This window comes from Esox lucius, chromosome 20 (assembly GCF_011004845.1).
Source record: "Esox lucius isolate fEsoLuc1 chromosome 20, fEsoLuc1.pri, whole genome shotgun sequence".
In the NCBI taxonomy this organism is placed as follows: Eukaryota; Metazoa; Chordata; class Actinopteri; order Esociformes; family Esocidae; genus Esox; species Esox lucius.
Window position 1 is genome coordinate 25226851 of NC_047588.1, and position 19350 is coordinate 25246200.

At 44.5% G+C, this 19350-nt stretch overlaps 1 protein-coding gene across 4 annotated transcripts in view; it reads left to right on the plus strand.

Annotated features, from left to right (window-relative positions):
- Positions 1-3784: 3784 nt before the first annotated feature.
- The window catches only part of bcam (basal cell adhesion molecule (Lutheran blood group)), a 50764-nt gene continuing 35198 nt past the window's right edge, over positions 3785-19350 (plus strand). For 2 of the 4 annotated variants that reach the window (XM_020040666.3, XM_020040665.3), the window contains exon 1: positions 3785-4085. In XM_020040666.3, the coding sequence (XP_019896225.1) occupies positions 4016-4085 (70 nt within the window). In that variant the 5' untranslated portion in view covers positions 3785-4015. The remainder of the gene's footprint in view (positions 4086-19350) is intronic. The other 2 variants (XM_029116029.2, XM_029116030.2) reach the window with 1 other exon arrangement.

The following is a 19350-nucleotide window of genomic DNA, read 5'->3' on the forward strand; positions in this document are numbered from 1 at the left end:
ATTCTGTGTAGACCTCACAATAAAACCTGTGTCAAGGCATAGATTTGGAGAAGGTTATAAAAAACATTCAATGTTACCAAAGTGGGCTCTATGTTTGTTTTTATTTGGAAGAATTTGTAACCACCAATCTCATCCTAGAGCTGACCATCCTCTCAAACTATATAACTGGGACAGAAGGGCCTTGGTCTTGCAGGTGACCAAGAACCCATTGGCTACTCTAACAGAGCTTTAGAGTTAATCTGCAGAGATGGGAGAACCTGCCGGAAGGAGAATGATCCTCCAATCCAAACAAACAGCACGCCATCAATCAAGCCTTTATGGTAGAATGACTGGATGGAAGCCACAGTTGAGTAAAAGGCATATGACTTGCTGCCATGAGAACAACATTCAACTATTAGGCCTGAAAATACATAGAGGTCTTTGAAGGAAACTTGATCCAGAGCTCACTGGCAAAAATTCATATTTCAGCACAACAACAACCTGAATTACACCGCCAAGACAATGCTTTGACCCAAGCCTGTAAACATCCTTCAGTGATCCAGATTTAACCTGATTGTGGGGGGAGACCTGAAGATTGCAGTTCACCAATGCTTTCCATATAGGGTTTGAAATAATCTGCAAGAAAGAATAGGAATAACTGCCCAAATCCAGTTGTGCAAAACTGGACTCTGTAAGCCTCAAATCTGTAATTGTTGCCAAAGGCACTGTTACAAAGTACGTAATAACTTATCTGAATACTTAGATATTTACTTCCTTTTCTTTTTTCCATATATTGGAAAATGTTTCTAAAAATGTGTCGATTGATGGCAAAAAATAAATGTCATGAATTATAATTGTGTTCAACACAACATACTATGGTAACAGTAAAGGTGGTAATACTTTAAAAGTCATACTTTTTTATACTTGGTTGTAGCATATATTAGTGGAATGCTTAAAGAAAATCTTAACCCTAAAACTGACAAAAAGTGTAAATATGAATGTAAAATAAATATCTTTCTGATTAAATTGTAGGAATGAATGTACCTCATTGGAAGTACAGGTGGTCATGTCAGGGCTCTTGTTTAAATGTGGAACACATTAACTGTAGAAGGCATGTCAATAATGTGAGTCATAGTTGATGGTATCACTACCTGGAACAGAGATGAGTTATCCACTATTTGTTCTGTGCCAAAGCCAGAGAAAAGAGAGTTCCCTGACCACTCCAACTAAAACCATTTAGTTCAATATCGTTAGCCACAAATTAAACAAGCATCTGTATGCGCGCGGTAGCATCTGGCCAGAGAAATAATTTTGTCTAGCAAGGCAAAGAAGACAGAGAGAGAGGAGGAGAGAGAGGAGTGGTGGAGGGCTCTCATATGAATAAGAAAGATGGATGAAAGAAAGTTATAGAACACTCATTCTTCTGATCACAGTCTGCTCTCTTTCACCCACTCTCTCATTTCCTCATTTTTCTCAGCCCATATATTCTTGTCATTCCTGGGGCTATATACATGACTTTGGAATTAAAGAAACTCCCCACCTTTTATCTCCTCAGTTCATTCTTTCATTTAATCTCTCCTTCCCCTTGTACGATCTCCCTCTGTATTCTTGTCTTCATCCCTAAGCTTTAACCTCAAGTTTCATCTCCTTATATTCTCTCTGTATCCTTGTAGTTCACTTTCCCCTGTTCCCCATGTTAGATAGATCGGTAGCATGCTACAACCAAAGGTAAACCACATCAGTGTGTCAGTGAGTTACCAAGTGACTAAGCTGAACTAAATAGAGCTGCGCTTTGAGAGGGGTCAGAGAGAGGATGTAGGCCAGAATGCAGGCCTGTCTTGTCCTAACTAATGACATATGGTGCCTTGTCCAAACTAATCACATAATGGCATACTTGTCCCCTCCACCCACCCTGAAATCAGAACAGCTTAGCTAAACTACAGCTCTGACATCAGAGCAGCTCAGCTAAACTACAGCCCTGACATCAGAGCAGTTCAGCTAAACTACATCTCTGTCATGAAAGCAGCTCAGCTAAACTACAGCCCCGACATCAGAGCAGTTCAGCTAAACTTCAGCTCTGACATAAAAGCAGCTCAGCTATACTCCAGCCCCGACATCAGAGCAGCTCAAATTCAGCTCTGACGTAAGAGCAACTCAGCTAAACTATAGCCCAGACATCAGAGCAGCGTAGCTAAACTTCAGCTCTGACATAAAAGCAGCTCAGCTAAACTACAGCCCTGACATCAAAGCAGTTCAGCTAAACTACATCTCTGTCATGAAAGCAGCTCAGCTAAACTACAGCCCCGACATCAGAGCAGTTCAGCTAAACTTCAGCTCTGACATAAAAGCAGCTCAGCTATACTCCAGCCCCGACATCAGAGCAGCTCAGCTCAAATTCAGCTCTGACGAAAGAGCAACTCAGCTAAACTATAGCCCCGACATCAGAGCAACTTAGCTAAACTTCAGCTCTGACATAAAAGCAGCTCAGCTGTACTCCAGCCCCGACATCGGAGCAGCTTAGCTAAACTTCAGCTCTGACATAAGAGCAGTTCAGCTCATGTACGTCTTAAACATACCACAGCTTGCTCAGAATATTCAACATCTGAGATGACTGGTGTTATTGATATAACCGAGTGGAGAGTTTGGGAAGGTGCTTTCCCTCTGGCATCATGGCTGAGAATAGCCTGAGTGTCTGTGTAACTATATTATTGACAGAGCGGTCTTATCTCCCTATACTACACGTTTAACCCTCTGCTAGTGCCTCAGTGGATCAGTGGAGTAACTGGTAACTGTGTGTGTATATGTGTCTGTGTGTGTCTGTGTGTGTCTGTGTGTGTGTCTGTCTGTGTGTGTGTGTGTGTGTCTGTCTGTGTGTGTATGTGTCTGTGTGTGTATGTGTCTGTGTGTGTCTGTCTGTGTGTGTGTGTGTGTGTGTGTGTCTGTGTCTGTGTGTGTGTGTGTGTGTGTGTGTGTGTGTGTGTGTCTCTGTGTTTGTGGAACCATTAATGTGCAGAATGCAGACCCCTCCCTGTTGGTTTAAGTGATGTGTGCATAGAAAGACAACTGCTCAGGAGGAACTATTATTACCAGTAGAAACCCCAGGTTGTGTAGCAGCTACCATTCTCTACAGAGATTACCCTCCCTCATAGCTCACCCATTGTGTTTATACTTCCTAACTTCCCGGCTTACAGCGGATTTGACCTAAACCATTTCGAGGTCACAGAATCCCCAATCAGTAATTTCAAGCTGGAATGATATTGTTAAAAGACACTTATTCCGTTCTGTTAATTGCACAGAGGGTTCCATACAGTATAACCCATAATATTGATGTATTACGTACATATGCTGGTCCACTGGACTGTTATTGTCTGTTAGGACAATTATAGAGGCTGTTGTTGTTAGGCAATAGGCAAAATAGAAAAGTATGATTTAAATGGATTTACTACATTCTGAATTATATTTTATTCACAGCTGACGTGTATGATGTGGTAGGCAATAATAATATTAGCAATAAAATGTGTATTGATATTTTTTATAGTGTGGTAATATGATTAAGTATCATTAGGTAATATAGAGGACATGTGTATTAACATTAACTTGGCAAAGATGTCGACTTGTTGAACAAGAACTAATGCATGGAGTTTGAATGTTAACTATCTAACAATTTTTTTTCGTTTCAAAAACACCCGCCATCCCTGCAGGCATGTGATTAGTCAAGCAAGTCTTTTCACGGCAACTGAGGTGGATCGGGCCAGGGAGAGAGGCAAGGGGGGCGGGGGTCACCTTTTGTGCAAATATATCAACCAAGACTGCCACCAGCATCAGATTTCTCGCTGTGTGTGAGAGAGGGGGACAGCGCGTTAGAGACGGAGAGAAGAGAAGAGAGAACGAGAACGAAAGCAAAGGAGAAACAACTCGACCTGGACAACTGAAGAAAAATTTATGCTGCCACAAATAGCCCACACATAAACACACATAACGAAACGCTAAAAGAAAAACAGTTAAATAAATCTTTAAAAAGTTAGAGATCGAGCCAATGGACGGGATGGTAACATTTGGACGCACTGCGATCTTGTGCACCTTGCTGCTTTGGCTTTCATTGCATGGTAAGACACTGATTTCTTTCGTCCCTGTCCAGTTTGTATGGTGAAGTAACTCATTTTAGACCTTTTCTACTCTTTTTACTTGCCCGCAGGCTATGAATCTCTTCATTGCCTGAACCGTTGTCCAACTATCGCAGTGCGTTATATGCTATCATAGGAATTGCATATCATGTTACGAAGGGTTTTAAAATGCATTCGTGGGTAAGGCTAGAGAACATATATCTAGCTAACTGTGTGCACATTTTAATAGTTGCTTTGTTTATTGTTCTTATGTGAAAATAACGGTTTATTGATTGCCAGTCGGTACCCCCATAACAGGTGGAAAAAAATCTCCGCTTTTCCCCATGAAATACTGGAAATGCTGAATCCACCAGTAGGCTGTTCTTAAAATAATTGAAAAATGCTTAACATATAGGCGTACTCTTTGCGGATCGCAACGTTTTGGAAGAAATTATCAGACTTTTAATTTTGAAAGTGTAGAATGTTTTAGGGGTTGACCTAGAGTGTACCCTTGTTAATCGTGCGGGAACCCCCTGCTCTGCATTTGAGTGCACTTCTTGAAGCACAGCGGGCTGCGGTAGCTACTGGTAGTGACCCAGTCTGCTGCGGTCGGAATAGTCACTGTCTTTTATCTAGGAGCTGGGAGTTCAGAATGCCGCAGATGGGTGCGGTGTTTTAGGCTGATGTATGGACCTTCACGAATTAAATGGATTTAAGCTTCCCGTTGGATTACATAAACTTATTTTCCTTATATTTGGCATTCTCCGATCCATATTTCTGCAAAGTCCGATGTTTACGAGCGTTACGATTTCGTTGAATAAAGTCTAGGCTGGAAAGTTGAGGGCATACATAATGTGTAATTATGAATTCTACTTGGCCTTGTAGGGCGTGGTGTGGTCATTTGGCCAAGCTACTTTATCACAGTCTGCTTGCCTCCTCCTTTCAAACCCAGCACTGCCTCTCACTCATTCAGGGACGTCAGCCGGCTAGCACAAGCCTCCAGGCTGGGGCAGATGATCACGAGCCGTTCGGGGGGCGGGGAGTGTGGGTGTTGTCTTACAACCCTGCGCGATTAAAACGAAGTGCGCTCTGTGAACCAGAAGCACTCGTTGGCTGTCGTTGCGCGCGTTTCTTAAGGCCATCCCAGCTCCTGAATATCAGCTCCAAAACACGCACGCAAACTTCACCCGAAGAAGAAGTTTGAACAAAAACCAAATATATTTTTTAAATGAGATCGAAACAACCCGGTCTACTTCAAAAAGACCCGGTCGGAGCGATGGAAGCCCAGTTCTATCTCCAGTTCTATCCCTCCCTCTCTCCAGTTCTAGCCCTCCCTCTCTCCAACCCCCTCCTTTCGGACAACCTCTGCATTACTGCACCTTCCTCAGATCTCCCGGCTGTCTCTTATATGAGCCAAGTCTTTCATGGTGGCACTGTGTTGTCTGTGTGTGGCTGAGACTAAACAGGTAGAAGCCAATGCCAGTTAATTGAAGGCCTGGTACCTCACGTAATATGCTAGATACATGTACCGTGCTTTGACTGTAGCCAACCCCCAGCTTTCCTCTCTCTTCTGACCTTCTCTTCCCGGCCTTACTTGTCTAATGGCGGGTGTCTCTGTATGTCGCTCAGGGATACTTTGAAGCCACAGTACAAAAACATTCAATGTGTTCGGCAGCTGTCTGTTTTACTGTCATTTGTTTGAAAATTGGTCAGTTTGTGTTAGTATAGAGGTGCCTATGCTTCTTTTCTGTCTGTTCAGTCTCAGTCTTTCTCTTGAGGTGAGAGACGGTGTGGGGTCAGGTGAGGAATCGCGAGGGGGGGGGGGGGTCCGCACAGAGAATGGGATGGCAGAGAGAATTGTTAAGACAGGCCCGACAGCTGAGTTCAGCGTGCTGTAGGAAACTGAGCCTCCAGCCTTTGTCTACCAGCTGCTTAATACCCCAAGTCATTTCCTTGCCCAGTTATACTGTTTGATGCACCCCCCAGCCCACCCCATGTGGTCATGTGTAATCATTATGGTATTAGAGAGCAAAGAAATTAAAAGCCTGCCATTTAACCAGAGGAGATAAAAGAGAGGGTGGTGGGGTTCTTAACGTTTCTTAAACAGGGATGCTGCTGGTATTCTGATCTCTCTCACACACACACACACACACACACACACACACACTCCCTATAGATTTTTGTCATTGTGTAAACCCCTGAACGGTGCTGACACCATCCTGACTGACAGGTTGATTAGAGCTGTTTTCTGAGAGTGACTTGGGGTTTCCTCTCTGTCACGTAGGCTGGGGGCGCAGAGGCGCGGGTCCAGCTATTGCTTTGGGTGACTCCTGCCTGCACCACCGGGTTTAGGTTAGGGGGGAGGAATGAGTGCTATTCCTTTGGACAGGTTGGAGCCCGCCCCGGCCCTGAACGTCTGCTCGTCCTCGTCACTCTTTCCGACACCCCTCACCACAACACGCGGGGTGCGAATCCCAAAACAAACACGACTTGCAGTGTCCCATTCAGCAGCGACGGGCCCGAAACACATGGGTTCTGGTCCACCGAGCCACCTCATTTCAGTGGCTAGCCGACCTTCCGTTCATGTGATATCTGGTGTGTATGAGTGCAAAGTAGTCGTGGTCACACATTCCACACTCCGCTCAGTTCTTCTAGACCAAAAAGCAGTGAAGGCAGTTAAGCTTTCCACATGTTATATCCGTCCTAGTTAGGGAACACCACTGTGGATTGGTTGGAGTAATCCTAACCTTTTCATATCCAAATGAATGCTTCTTATCTCCTTGTGGCTCCTTCTCTATGGAACCCCGTGGTGAGAAGAACTCCACCTGTCCGCGGTTGGCAGCCACGGCAGACATGCATCGCTGGGCATCTGGGTATGAAATGGCAGGTTTCACGTGGTTAATCCTAGTTTGAAGTCAGCTAACAGATGATGTGGTTCACAGAAACAGCCCTCATCTGGAGCGTAACATCCTAATATCCTCAAACGTCTTCAGAAGAGCAGCCAAAGCCGTGATTAGAATGCCGAGATGCAGACTAACTATATCTATCTGTCTCTCTCTCTCACACCCACACACACACACGGACACACACACACACACACACACACATATGTACTCATACACAAACAGGGGGTTTAATACTCTGGATTAACTTTGTCTCTCGTCTCATCTCTCTGTGATCCTCCCTGCTGTCTGTGTCTGTTCCTCTGGCTGCACCCCCCCCCCCCCCACTTACTGTTGCTGTGTATTGATGTTTGTGTATAATATTGTCTCTACCCTGTCTGGAGCTGCTGCTTTTGTTTGTGGTCTGAACGGCATACCGGAAGGAAGTTCCTGCTGAGTGGTGGTTGTTTGGACGGCTGATCTGAATGTCCCTTCCAGATTAGTCACCCCGGTTAATGATTTTTAATTTTGTTTTTTCAAAATATGGTTGGTTTGCTTGGGTGAACATCCCAGAGTCCCCTTCAACTCTCTGATCAAACATCCCAGTATTTCCTCACCTCTCCCGCTTCACCTCTTTCTCTCTTCCTTCTCTCTCCCTTTCCCCCCCCCAGTGTTGAACATACACTGAAAGGTTCAAAGGGGAGGAGAGAGAGATTGTGGATAGATAGTGAGCGATATAGGGGAGGAAGCTGGCTACTGGTGCCTTTGATTTCTCCAAGGTTTCTGCTTCAAGGCTGCCCTGTCATTAGTGGCTTTGTGAGGGAGGTAAGGAAACAGAGAGGGTGGAGTGATGAGAAGGACAGGTCAAGGATTGGGATGGGGTCTGATTATAAAGCTAAATAATGTGGCAGCGCAGTTCTGATTGTGTTGTTGCCTCACAGGAAGAAGAAGATGATGATGATGGTAAATAGCGAGGAGCAGCGACAGACAGGTTGTAGGTCATGTCATGTGCACCCTTCAAAGAACAAGGGATGGGATGAGGGTTGGGACTTGGAGGCCTTTATTGTTGTAGGGGAAATTGAAAATTACAATGCTTGATGGGAAGATGAGGTTAAGTGCTTTCAATGCATTTAAGAGCAACGCAGCAGAAATTATGCTGTGCTGGAGAGCCTCCATTCAGAGCCCATGGGGATGAAGGGTTGAGAAAACTCTCAGAGGAAGCTTTGCCTACAAGAACTACAGATGAAACCATGGGTGTTGTACTTTGGCTATTAGGACTATGTATAAATCCATGGGTGTTGTACTTTGGCTATTAGGACTATGTATAAATCCATGGGTGTTGTACTTTGGCTATTAGGACTACATGTTAATCCATGGGTGTTGTAGTTTTGCTGTTAAGACTAAGTATAAATCCATAGGTGTTGTACTTTGGCTATTAGGACTATGTATAAACCCATGGCTGTTGTACTTTGGCTATTAGGACTACATGTTAATCCATGGGTGTTGTAGTTTTGCTTTTAGGACTACGTATAAATCCATGGGTGTTGTAGTTTTGCTGTAGGACTACGTATAAATCCATGGGTGTTGTAGTTTTGCGGTTAGGACTACATATAAATCCATGGGTGTTGTAGTTTTGCTGTTAGGACTACGTATACATCCATGGGTGTTGTAGTTTAAGTATTAATCAGTGTCAGGCCTAGCTAGGAGAGATAAGAAAAATTGTGGCCCACATGTTCTACCTATGGCATGCTAAATGTAAACCACTCCTGTTAGCCAACAGTTGTTCTCCATTTGTCCAGAATGAAAGATACACCGACACATGTATGAACACACAACCATATACACCCCTCCCCCACCACATACACACACACACCCACACAGAGAGTCAGAATTCTGGAATACCAATTAAGCATTCTTAGGAATACCCCAGGATTTGCAGGCTGAGTAATTTTACCAGCAGCCTAGAAACCCAAACCCCATGAATCTCCCATGTCTCCCCGCCCTGTCTGTCTGTCTGTCCGTCTGTTCTGCCAGGCAGAGCCTGAATCCAGGTCCTGTGGGAGCTCCTCAAGCTGTTGCTTCTCATACGACAACAGTTGCCTTGACCACAGTTGTAGAACCCACCTCCTCCCTCCCTCCTGCTCAGCTCCTATTACCATGTTGTCTCTTTTCACACCAAGAAGCTCAGTACAAGCGGATGGGACTGATACCACTGGGCTCTGAGTGTTTTGGAGGCAGCTCTTACCAAGTGTTGGTCCACGTCTTGTGTTCACCAAGCTAAAATGCACTGTCTGTGTGTCCGTCCAGGAAAGACTGAGGCAGTGATGATTATTTTTTCTTGCCCCTCCTTTCATCTCCAATCTCCAGTCCAATCTATCTTTCACAATGGTGTCTCATTCTGTCAAAGGGGAACATTGACATTCCTCACTAAACACATTTCTCCTAGTTTTTAATCTGGTTAATGGTTAACTGGCAGTGGTAAAGCTCTTCAGTAGGCCTGCTGACTGTTAGACAAACTGTGTTATTGCTTTAACTGAGGCCTGACCCTTGAGGGGTGTGTTTGAAGAAAAAAAAAATCACAGAGAGGTGGAGGAAGAGGAGAAGAAAAGAAGGAGAAGAAAGATGAAAGAGGAGCAGAGGTAAGGTAGAATTGGGGGTGTGAGAGAAAGAAGCCAAAGGGTGTGTGTTTTTGTGTTGATATTTGATCAAGCTGGGTTAATGTCTCTCTCTATCTGTGAGGAAAGGGGCTTCCTGGTGTGTTAGGTGAGAGGGAAGCCCGAGTAACATCAAGCAACTGATCGTATGTCGTCTGCAGGGCTAGACTCGTCAGGTGACTGCCTCAGGAAAGTCTCTTTGTTTGTCAGAGGAGTAGCTCACATCCTCTTCTAGGAATACAACAGGCCCAAAGGACTCTGTCTCTCCAACTTAGCCAATAACGCCTGTGTGAACTTTACTTTTACAGAGGCAGCGTAGTGGGTTAGAGTTACAGAAGTTACAGAGGAAAGACAGTTAATATGGTCCTCAAATCGAAGTGTATTCTCCGGCTTCCAACCTGTTTGTGTTTCTCTCACATCCTTGACCCCCACCCTGTCTCTTAATAACATTCATTTACTACTCCCTCACGATTGTCTTGCCATCTTTTTCATTTACATTTGTTTCAATCACTCTTCTTTCTCTCTCTCTCTCAACTCACTCACGTTCATTCATTTTCTTTACATCATTGCCACATATTTCCCTCTTTTTCTCTTTCACCATCTTACACTCCTGTATCCCTGTCTAACACACTGTTCTACCTATCTGTCTTACACTCCTGCATCCCTGTCTAACACACTGTTCTACCTGTCTGTCTTACACTCCTGTATCCCTGTCTAACACACTGTTCTACCTGTCTGTCTTATACTCCTGTATCCGTCTAACACACTGTTCTACCTGTCTGTCTAATACTCCTGTATCCCTGTCTAACACACTGTTCTACCTGTCTGTCTAATACTCCTGCATCCCTGTCTAACACACTGTTCTACCTGTCTGTCTTATACTCCTGCATCCCTGTCTAACACACTGTTCTACCTGTCTGTCTTATACTCCTGTATCCCTGTCTAACACACTGTTCTACCTGTCTGTCTTATACTCCTGTATCCCTGTCTAACACACTGTTCTACCTGTCTGTCTTATACTCCTGCATCCCTGTCTAACACACTGTTCTACCTGTCTGTCTTATACTCCTGTATCCCTGTCTAACACACTGTTCTACCTGTCTGTCTTACACTCCTGCATCCCTGTCTAACACACTGTTCTACCTGTCTGTCTAATACTCCTGTATCCCTGTCTAACACACTGTTCTACCTGTCTGCCTGTCTGTCTGTTTGTGTTACAGTTCTCTTCAGGTTCTCCTCCATCCACTTATCCTGTCCTCTGTCCCTCTCAGTCTCTCTCTATGCCACAGATAGATGTGAGAGGAGTGTCTGCAGCGTCTGTTTCTAATCACCATCACAATAGGCTCAGCAGCAGGATGACAGTGGGAGGTCTCAGATCCTGATTTCATTCTTGTTTTGATTGACATTTCCACTAATAACTCTAATCAGGCCGGGAGGGTTTGAAACAGAGGCGATCCCCACAGATACCACCGTTAGCTGGCATGTCACTTTTTAATATAAGTTGGCAGAGAGAACTCTCAGTCTTTGGAATTCTGTCTCTGTCCGTCTCTTTTTCCATATCTACCTCTTTCTATCATCCTTCCGGCACCACATCCTTCTCTCTATCCACTATCCATCTCTGTTTCTCTGTCTCTCTGTCTCACTGTCTCTCTCTCTCACTGTCTCTCTGTCTGTCTGTCTCTCTCTCTCTCTGTCTCTCTGTCTCTCTGTCTCTCTGTCTCTCTGTCTAACTGTCTCTCTGTCTCTCTCTCTCTGTCTCTCTGTCTCTCTGTCTCTCTGTTTCTCTGTCTCTCTCTCTCTCTGTCTCTCTGTCTCTCTGTCTCACTGTCTCTCTGTTTCTCTGTCTCTCTGTCTCTCTGTCTCACTGTCTCTCTGTCTCACTGTCTCACTGTATCTCTGTCTCTCTGTCTCTCTGTCTGTCTCTCTGTCTCTCTGTCTCTCTGTTTCTCTGTCTCTCTCTCTCTCTGTCTCTCTGTCTCTCTGTCTCTCTGTCTCACTGTCTCTCTGTTTCTCTGTCTCACTGTCTCTCTGTCTCTCTGTCTCACTGTCTCTCTGTCTCTCTGTCTCACTGTCTCTCTGTCTCTCTGTCTGTCTCTCTGTCTCTCTGTCTCTCTGTCTGTCTCTCTGTCTCTCTGTCTGTCTCTCTGTCTCTCTCTGTCTCTCTGTCTCTCTCTGTCCTGTCTCCCACAGAAGCCTTGTTTTGTTGTTCTTGGAGAGATCTATTTCAGCCCTTAGGGCTCTTCTTCAATGGATTGGCTATTATTTTCATTTGCGAATGGCCTTCAAAGTACAGACCTACATGTAATACCTATCATTCTTTTTTATTTGTTTCTATTACCTTGATGCTACACAAAGTATCACATTTCATAGTTGATTTGAATTAATCTAAACCAGTAGAAGTAGTGCCTTACATCCCAATTAATATTTAATGTTGAATCAATAGCATTCACTTGGTTATGACTCCTTAATGCCGAATGATTCACAATTACTATTCCATCTGATGTGTGCGATTGATGGTGATTCTACCGTCAAAGTTGTACTTACAGACTCTAAATTGATTCCTGCCTGTTGTTATGGGGGATTAAAGTAATTGTAATGCACCTTGTGGGCGTCTGTCTTGCTTCCCTTGGCGGATGGATAACAGTGATCATCTTAAAGTTGATTCAATCAGAGGAGGAGAATAACAACCTGGATATGAAGCTGAGATCTGGTGAGCATCTGGAAAGGCCCCTGTGTCTGGTGGTCATCTGGTTCTGTGTCAGGTGGTCATCTGGTTCTGTCTCAGGTGGTCATCTGGTTCTGTGTCAGGTGGTCATCTGGTTCTGTGTCAGGTGGTCATCTGGTTCTGCGTCTGGTTAGATAAAAGGAGAACAAGACAGACAGAGAGATTTATAGAGGACAAGAGGGGGAACGCCAGGTAACTTTTGAACAGATATCCCATCACCCCCTTCACCCCCCTTCAAGGCCCACCCCGCTTTTAAACAAAGTTGACTAAACTATGCAGCGCTGCCTCTTCAATTAAGCGTCACTGAGCATGTGCACGGGGCAGTGGGGTGTGCAGTGTGTGTGTGTGTGTGCGTGCGCGTGTGTGTGTGTGTGTGGTGGACAGAGTGGCCAGGGTGGGTCTGATTAATTGCAGAGGACCCATACTCATTAATAAGGCTTCACAAAGGAGGACCATGGAGTGTTGGAGGGAGATTAGGTTATTGTTTTTGCACCACTGGTTTCCAAAAAAATCTGGCCTCCTGGTGTAGCTGCCATAGTTGAGTTGCGGGGCTGCATGTTATTGCGGTGTGTGGGATACTATAAGAGAAATACTTACTGGTGCTTTTGTTTGGGGCTAATGGAGCATGACTGTTTCTGGTAGAGGAGTGTTCTATGATACACTGTATCTGATGTTCTAGTGCTTTCTGCCAAAGGGCACTATACTGCAAAGCTACCCTCCCTCCCTCCATTCCTCTCCGTCTCAGTACCTGTGTGATTAATGGAAGGGGAACAGGGCCACATTGTTAAGACATTCCTCAGGCTGTTGGAATGCAGGTATTAATGCAGGCTGATTACACACACAGCCAGAGAGAAGAGAGAAAGTGGAAAGTGGGAAGGAAGGAAGACAGCGGTAGAAGTGCAATGAAAGAGGGAAAGCGGCAAGAGGAGTTGTTGATTTTTAACCAGGAAGTGCTCAAGGTGCTGTGAGCCTGTTTGTATGTGGATATGAGTGTGTTTTAGTGGGAGTGTGTTTGTGTTAGTGGTATTGTGTGGGTGGCGGTGACCCCAGGGGCCCCCAGTGTGTGTGTTCATCACTCAGTCGGTGGTCTTAAGAGCATGTGAACACTGATTCAGTACAACCTGGCCTAGAATACGGGTTTAACAGGGTTAGAAACAAGAGGCTGTGTGTGCCGGGGGGGGTCGGGTGGGTCCCACTGCGACAGCGGTACCAGCTGGGTTTGGGGCCCAACAGGGGAATCACTGAGAACCAATAATGACATGAGGCAGTGCCTCTATGGATACAACTGCCCTCTCTCTGTCAAACCCCCTTCATCTAAGTTGGGACATATTAAACCCAACTTGGAATTCAAGATGTTATGCAAAATATACTTGATATTCAGTTGACTAGAGCCATGGTGATTCTGTCATTACAACAATCCAACCATGCATTTAGTCTCTTTTTGTGTCTCCAGTTGCTATATTTCGCTACATCCATCAATCCATCATGTCATATTCTTCACCATATATAGTAAATATATGTTGTATCTATCCTCTCCTTTACTCAGCTGGGATCCCTGTCAAAGTCAAACCCTGGTGTCTTTGGCAAGCAGAGTCAAATACGAGCCTCACCCCCCCCCCCCCCCCCCACCTCCTCCTACAGGAGGTTGCTCTCGCCCACTCCCACCCCAACTGGTTCCTTCCATCTGGTGTGCAAGTCCGCTTGGCACTGGGTAAATATGCAGACAGTTGGCCCAACGGTTCAGGAGAGACCCATGCACTCCATCCACACAACACGACCCACCAAGCCAGCCAAATACTGGGTGCCACTGCTACCGGTACCAACTGATTACCAGTGGCATCTACCAAAAACACCATCACTAACTCTGTAGGCAGCAGAAGATATGCCATACGAGCCGGTGTGTTCTCAGGGAAAAGGATCTGGCCTTGAGGCTTCATATCTGCAGCCAGAACTACATGACACGCCTATCTACCAGCGCCCCCCCATCCATCCATCTCTCTTTTCCTGGCCTACTCCCTCCCTCCTTCTTTCCCTATTCTCTCCATTCTACTGTCTTTCTCCCCTTTCCTTTCCTCTCTTCTCTTTTGCTTGCTCCCTCTTTTTTCTTTTTGTCATGCTCCCTCTCTTGTTCGGGCAGCGTTTGTAGAGTAGCCTACTAGTCAAGTGCTTAGAGCCAGGAAAACGAGAGTTCGCTGACTGTAATCCTCAAGCCGGCAAGGTTGTTCTGTCCCTGAGCAACACAGTGTACCACAATTTGTCCCAGGTTGTTGCTGTAAATAAGAATATGTTTCTTAGAATACTTACCTGGTAAAATAACGGCAAAAACGCTAGTGGTGGAGTGAGGCCTGGGGTAGGTGGCCGGAATAGAGTGAACGAGGGAGACAGCTGGACAGACGAGTGCTGTAGATCAGGTTTCACACATTCAGTGACATTCAAGGCCGCCTGCACCACTTTGTTTCTCTCCCCCTCCCGTTGCTTTCACTCGGTTTCTGTCCCTGTCTCTGTCTCTCCCCGCTCCTAGCTACTCTTCTCATACTCCACCTCTCTGGTATTCTCTATTTTCTTCCCTCTGGCTCTGACACCCCCTTCTCTCTCTGCCTTCTCCCAACCCTCTCTCACATTTCAACGTGTTGCAGCAGTGGATCATCAGTTAGTTGACTTGTGGTGGGCAACCGAGGCAAAGGACTTCAAACAATAACCTGATGATTGTCTGTGTCTCCTCTCTCCTGTCGGACTCTTCTCTCCCTTGGCACCAGAGCTAGCTAGCTCCGTACACACCTCGGGTTTGTGACACAAGTTCGGACCGTTTACTGGCAAAAACAGAGATACTGTGTACATTGAAAAAGAAAAACTGCAACCATGAATTAAACCAGAATATTCCTTCAATAAACCTCAGATGTGACCTCTTTATTCGCCCCCTTAATGTGATCACTGCTGTAAACTAAGCCAGAGTGTCTTGCTAGGTGCTTCACATCTTCATGGGCCAGAGGGAAAACACTACTTCTTCAGGAATCTCAAAGTTTAGTCATGGAAAGATATTCAGGCACCGGGATGGACTGAAAGCTTCTGCCCTTCGGTCACCTACACTATACTCCCTATCTTTCTCTCTTTTCCTCACAGATTTGAACAGATGGTCTCCCCTCAGGGTCCTCCTCCCCTCTTACCTCAGACCTCTCATGCCTCGTACCTGTCTGGACAAGTGTACCCCATTTGCCCCTCCCTCTACCCCTTCCCTCCCCCAGTGTCTGACGCCTGCTGGGTCTTTCTGTACTAGGTTCATTTATGAATGGGGCCTGTGCCTCTGAATAATGAATGTATTCACTCAACGGGAGGCATGGCTGTCTGCCTTTGACTGGCCTAATTGAAACAAGTCCAGTGGTGTTCTGTCTGCTTTTATCTCCTTTAACACTCTGCTAGTAATATCATCAGATGACTGGCCCTTCTGATCTTGAACCCTCGTGAAGTCAGATATCTGACGTGTCAAGGAGTTCTCTTTGAAACCCTGTCTCTCTTCATTTGCAGCCGTACACATCTTTACTTCATTAGCATCTAAACTGTTGCAGTTATTTGATGGGGGTTCTCTTCTTCTTTCTGTACCTTTCTCTAACTTCTCTTTTACAGGAGGAAATGAAGGAGGGAGAGGGACATGCTATCCTCTGCATTTTTCTAGGGAATTCGCTCTTTCCCTTACCACCTCCCACTTCACTTAGGGCCCAGTCAGACTACAAATATGTAAGAAATATGTAAATAACATTTTGGATGTAATATTTCAGTGAAAACGCATCTTGCGTACAAGGCTTGGCAATAAGTTGAAAACATGCACACCCAGTGCCTGGCCCAGTCAAAGCATAATTTGTGGATTTAGATGAAAAGGGCTAGATAGTTGGCTAGTTGCTTTTTAGTTAATTATATATTTAGTTATTTTCACTAACTGAAGTTTAATCTCAATAGAACAAATTACTTAAGTAAAAAGGATTCTGATCAATCCAAAGAATATTGAAAAAGACTGCAATTTCATTTTTACCAAGCAAAAGCTAACGTTCACTATCCCATCTGTAACATCACACAGTATTCTAAACTCGATTATTGTTATTAGAAACATCAAATTAAAAGCTAATTTGACAGGTCAAATTGTGTTATTGGACAAAGACTGAAACAAAATAATGTTCCATAGCTACAGTGTTTTGAGGACTAAAGGGCTACATTTCGTAAATCTGACTGTCGGATAGTAGCATGCTGACAATATAGCAGAGCCAGCCAGTCCATCTTCAAATTAAATGAACGGGAATAGTGTTGGAGATAACCAGTGTGGCATGTTCCTGTGCAGCACATGACATTGAATATATTTAAACCAAATGAAAGCTAGCTAGCTAACTAGCTGTTGCTTAGTTACCTAACATTCACAAATTCTTCTACTGCCAGCTGCTGCAATGTACGCAGCTGATCAAAAGGAGCTATTGTTAAGAAAACGTGCCAGGGGCAGGCAGACAGATTTTTTATAATTTTAGGGGAGTATGATTACAACTTTATGAAGCAGTCTATTTGTGTCACAGAGAATTCATCGAAATAAAACCATTGTAAGTAAAAAACCCATATGCATTTTGAAAAGCGCAGGAAATGGTGCAATGTTTGTGTTTGACCACTCAGATTATGTTAACAGTGCACGGAGTGTGTGGACAGAATTATGCACAGAAGATGAAACTATAGCAAAATGTGTCTTTTTTTCTAAAGTCCGAGAATAGAAGGACCAAACATTAAAGTGAAACCATTTTCCTCTCCCTCTCCTCTCTTAACCTCTTCAAAGTTTGCCTCCCTGGTATGTGCTCACATGATTAAAATGAAAAGCTCTTTCTTTCTTTTGGATAATGGTATGTTGCTAATCTGTAGCTCCCCATGCAATTCATCCTATTTTTACCAACCACCCCTTACTAAAATTCTTGACTACTTGCCAACGACGGGAAACATCCTTTGACCTTCAACATCACTCACCTGTCTAAAATGTACATGAGTGACACATTCATGTTTAGAGAGGACATCCTTAGTCATTGCGACGAGTGTCAGTGGAGAAAGGGACCATGGAATGTGATGGGCGACTATTGACATTTTCACCCATTTACACAATATATTTTATATCCAACACAAATCTCGCAACAAGTTTTGTTTGAATAAAAATATTGTATTATAAAAATGGTCTGAGATCATGATCCAGGCCTCCCTTCCTCCTTTAACTCCTCACATTGCAAGAAGGCTTAAGGAGGAGGAGTGTGTTGGTGCCAGGATGGTAGTGTTGCTGATAGTTAAGACTCAGCACCTTGTCCTAACCCTTGACATACACCATCTTGCTCTTTCAAACCTTCACACACACACACACACACACACACTCACACAAATACATTTTCCTGGTTCAACCACATTTTGGGGAGATTTTAGTCCCTATCGCTACATTTTAGTACAACTTGTTGACACCCATAGACACATCTTGTGCTGCTCTGCTCCCAGTGCTGACAGTCCTCAGGTCCAGCCTCCAGCCATTCTGACACCATTATTTTAACACCCCTTTCACTAAAGTGGAAGTGGATCCGTCTGTTTCAGGCACTTTACAGAAAAGTATTTCTTTGTGTGACGAATCAGATGCAGATCACATTCTGTGACTTATTCAAAAATTCTCTCTCTACACACTGTTGGCTGGTTGTAGCTTATCCAGAACTATTCATATTTAGGAGCATCTGAGATAAAACAGCTGAAATAAAAGCCTGCAGCTATTTGGACCAACATTCTAAAAATAAACAGCCTGTGACCAAGGAGACAGGCAGGCCATTCAAAGTCCTGCTGTTTAACTCAGGCAACGTTATGACAAATAGCAGTAGGCATTTAAATATTAGGCAAATAAAAAATACAAGGAAATATAGATTTCTATTGGTGTTTGACCACTCAGAATGTGCTAACTGTGCACAGAGTGTTTGGACCAAACAATGCACAGCAGCCTTTGGATCTAGAGTGAAATGTATTTAAGTTACACCACCTCCTTCCACCCCTCTTTTCTCTCTCAGCCTCTTTAAAGGCTGCCTCCCGGTAAGTGCTTGAGCACAAGCAGTTCTTTCTTTCTGTTGGATAATGGTATGTTGCTCCAAACCATTATCCAACAGATAATGATATGTAGCATTATCTGTATTATCTGTATTTCCCCTTCTGTATTTCACTTCAGACTACAAATCTTTGTCAGTCTGCCCTCTCTTTACCTTCTTTTCTTTAAAACAAAAGCACGAGTCGTGTACGACACTCGATTTATATCATAGGACAGAAGGGCAAGGTTGAGAGGGAAGGGTTTTTGCTGAGAGATCCTCAGGCTAGATGCTAGGACAGAAAACTGTAGAAATAAAAGAGAGCTGAAAGAGCAGTGGTCCAGGGTTGAACCCATGCTGCAGTAATACAGGTGCACTGGAGGTAGCAGCAGAATGCAATTTTGCCCTAGAAGAAATTGCCCCAATCATGGGAGGGTGTGGCCTAGGGGAGTCTAGCAGTCTAAGCTGCCGCCTCCGGTGCTTCAACATGGATTCAAACCGGACCACTACTCTATATCAACAAAAGCTCCCTCTTTTATCTTTCTACTCTTCCCTCTCTAGGCACGAAAGGCCCGAAAATATTAAAAAGGTTTTTTGAATAGTAACCCTTGACCTGCTCGTCTCACGTCTTCGGACTTTAGGAGGTAGCAGGTGTCGTGTGTTTGCGTAGGAATAAGGTCATTCAAATACTTGTGTACTGTATCAGTTTGTCTGTGTGTACAAATGTGCGTGTGTGATCAGTAACAATACCCAATAAGAATCCACGCGCTGCAGTTGGCTGACAGCCCGTCTTGTCGACTGGCCGGTAGAGGACTATGGCTGTCCAGTTAAACGCTCATAACTCAGCTTGTTATCCGGCTCTGCCCTGGTGTGTGATAGGTCAGTGGAGGAGGAGGACATCTGGACAGCTAATAAAGCCACACACATTTTGATGATGTGTCTCTA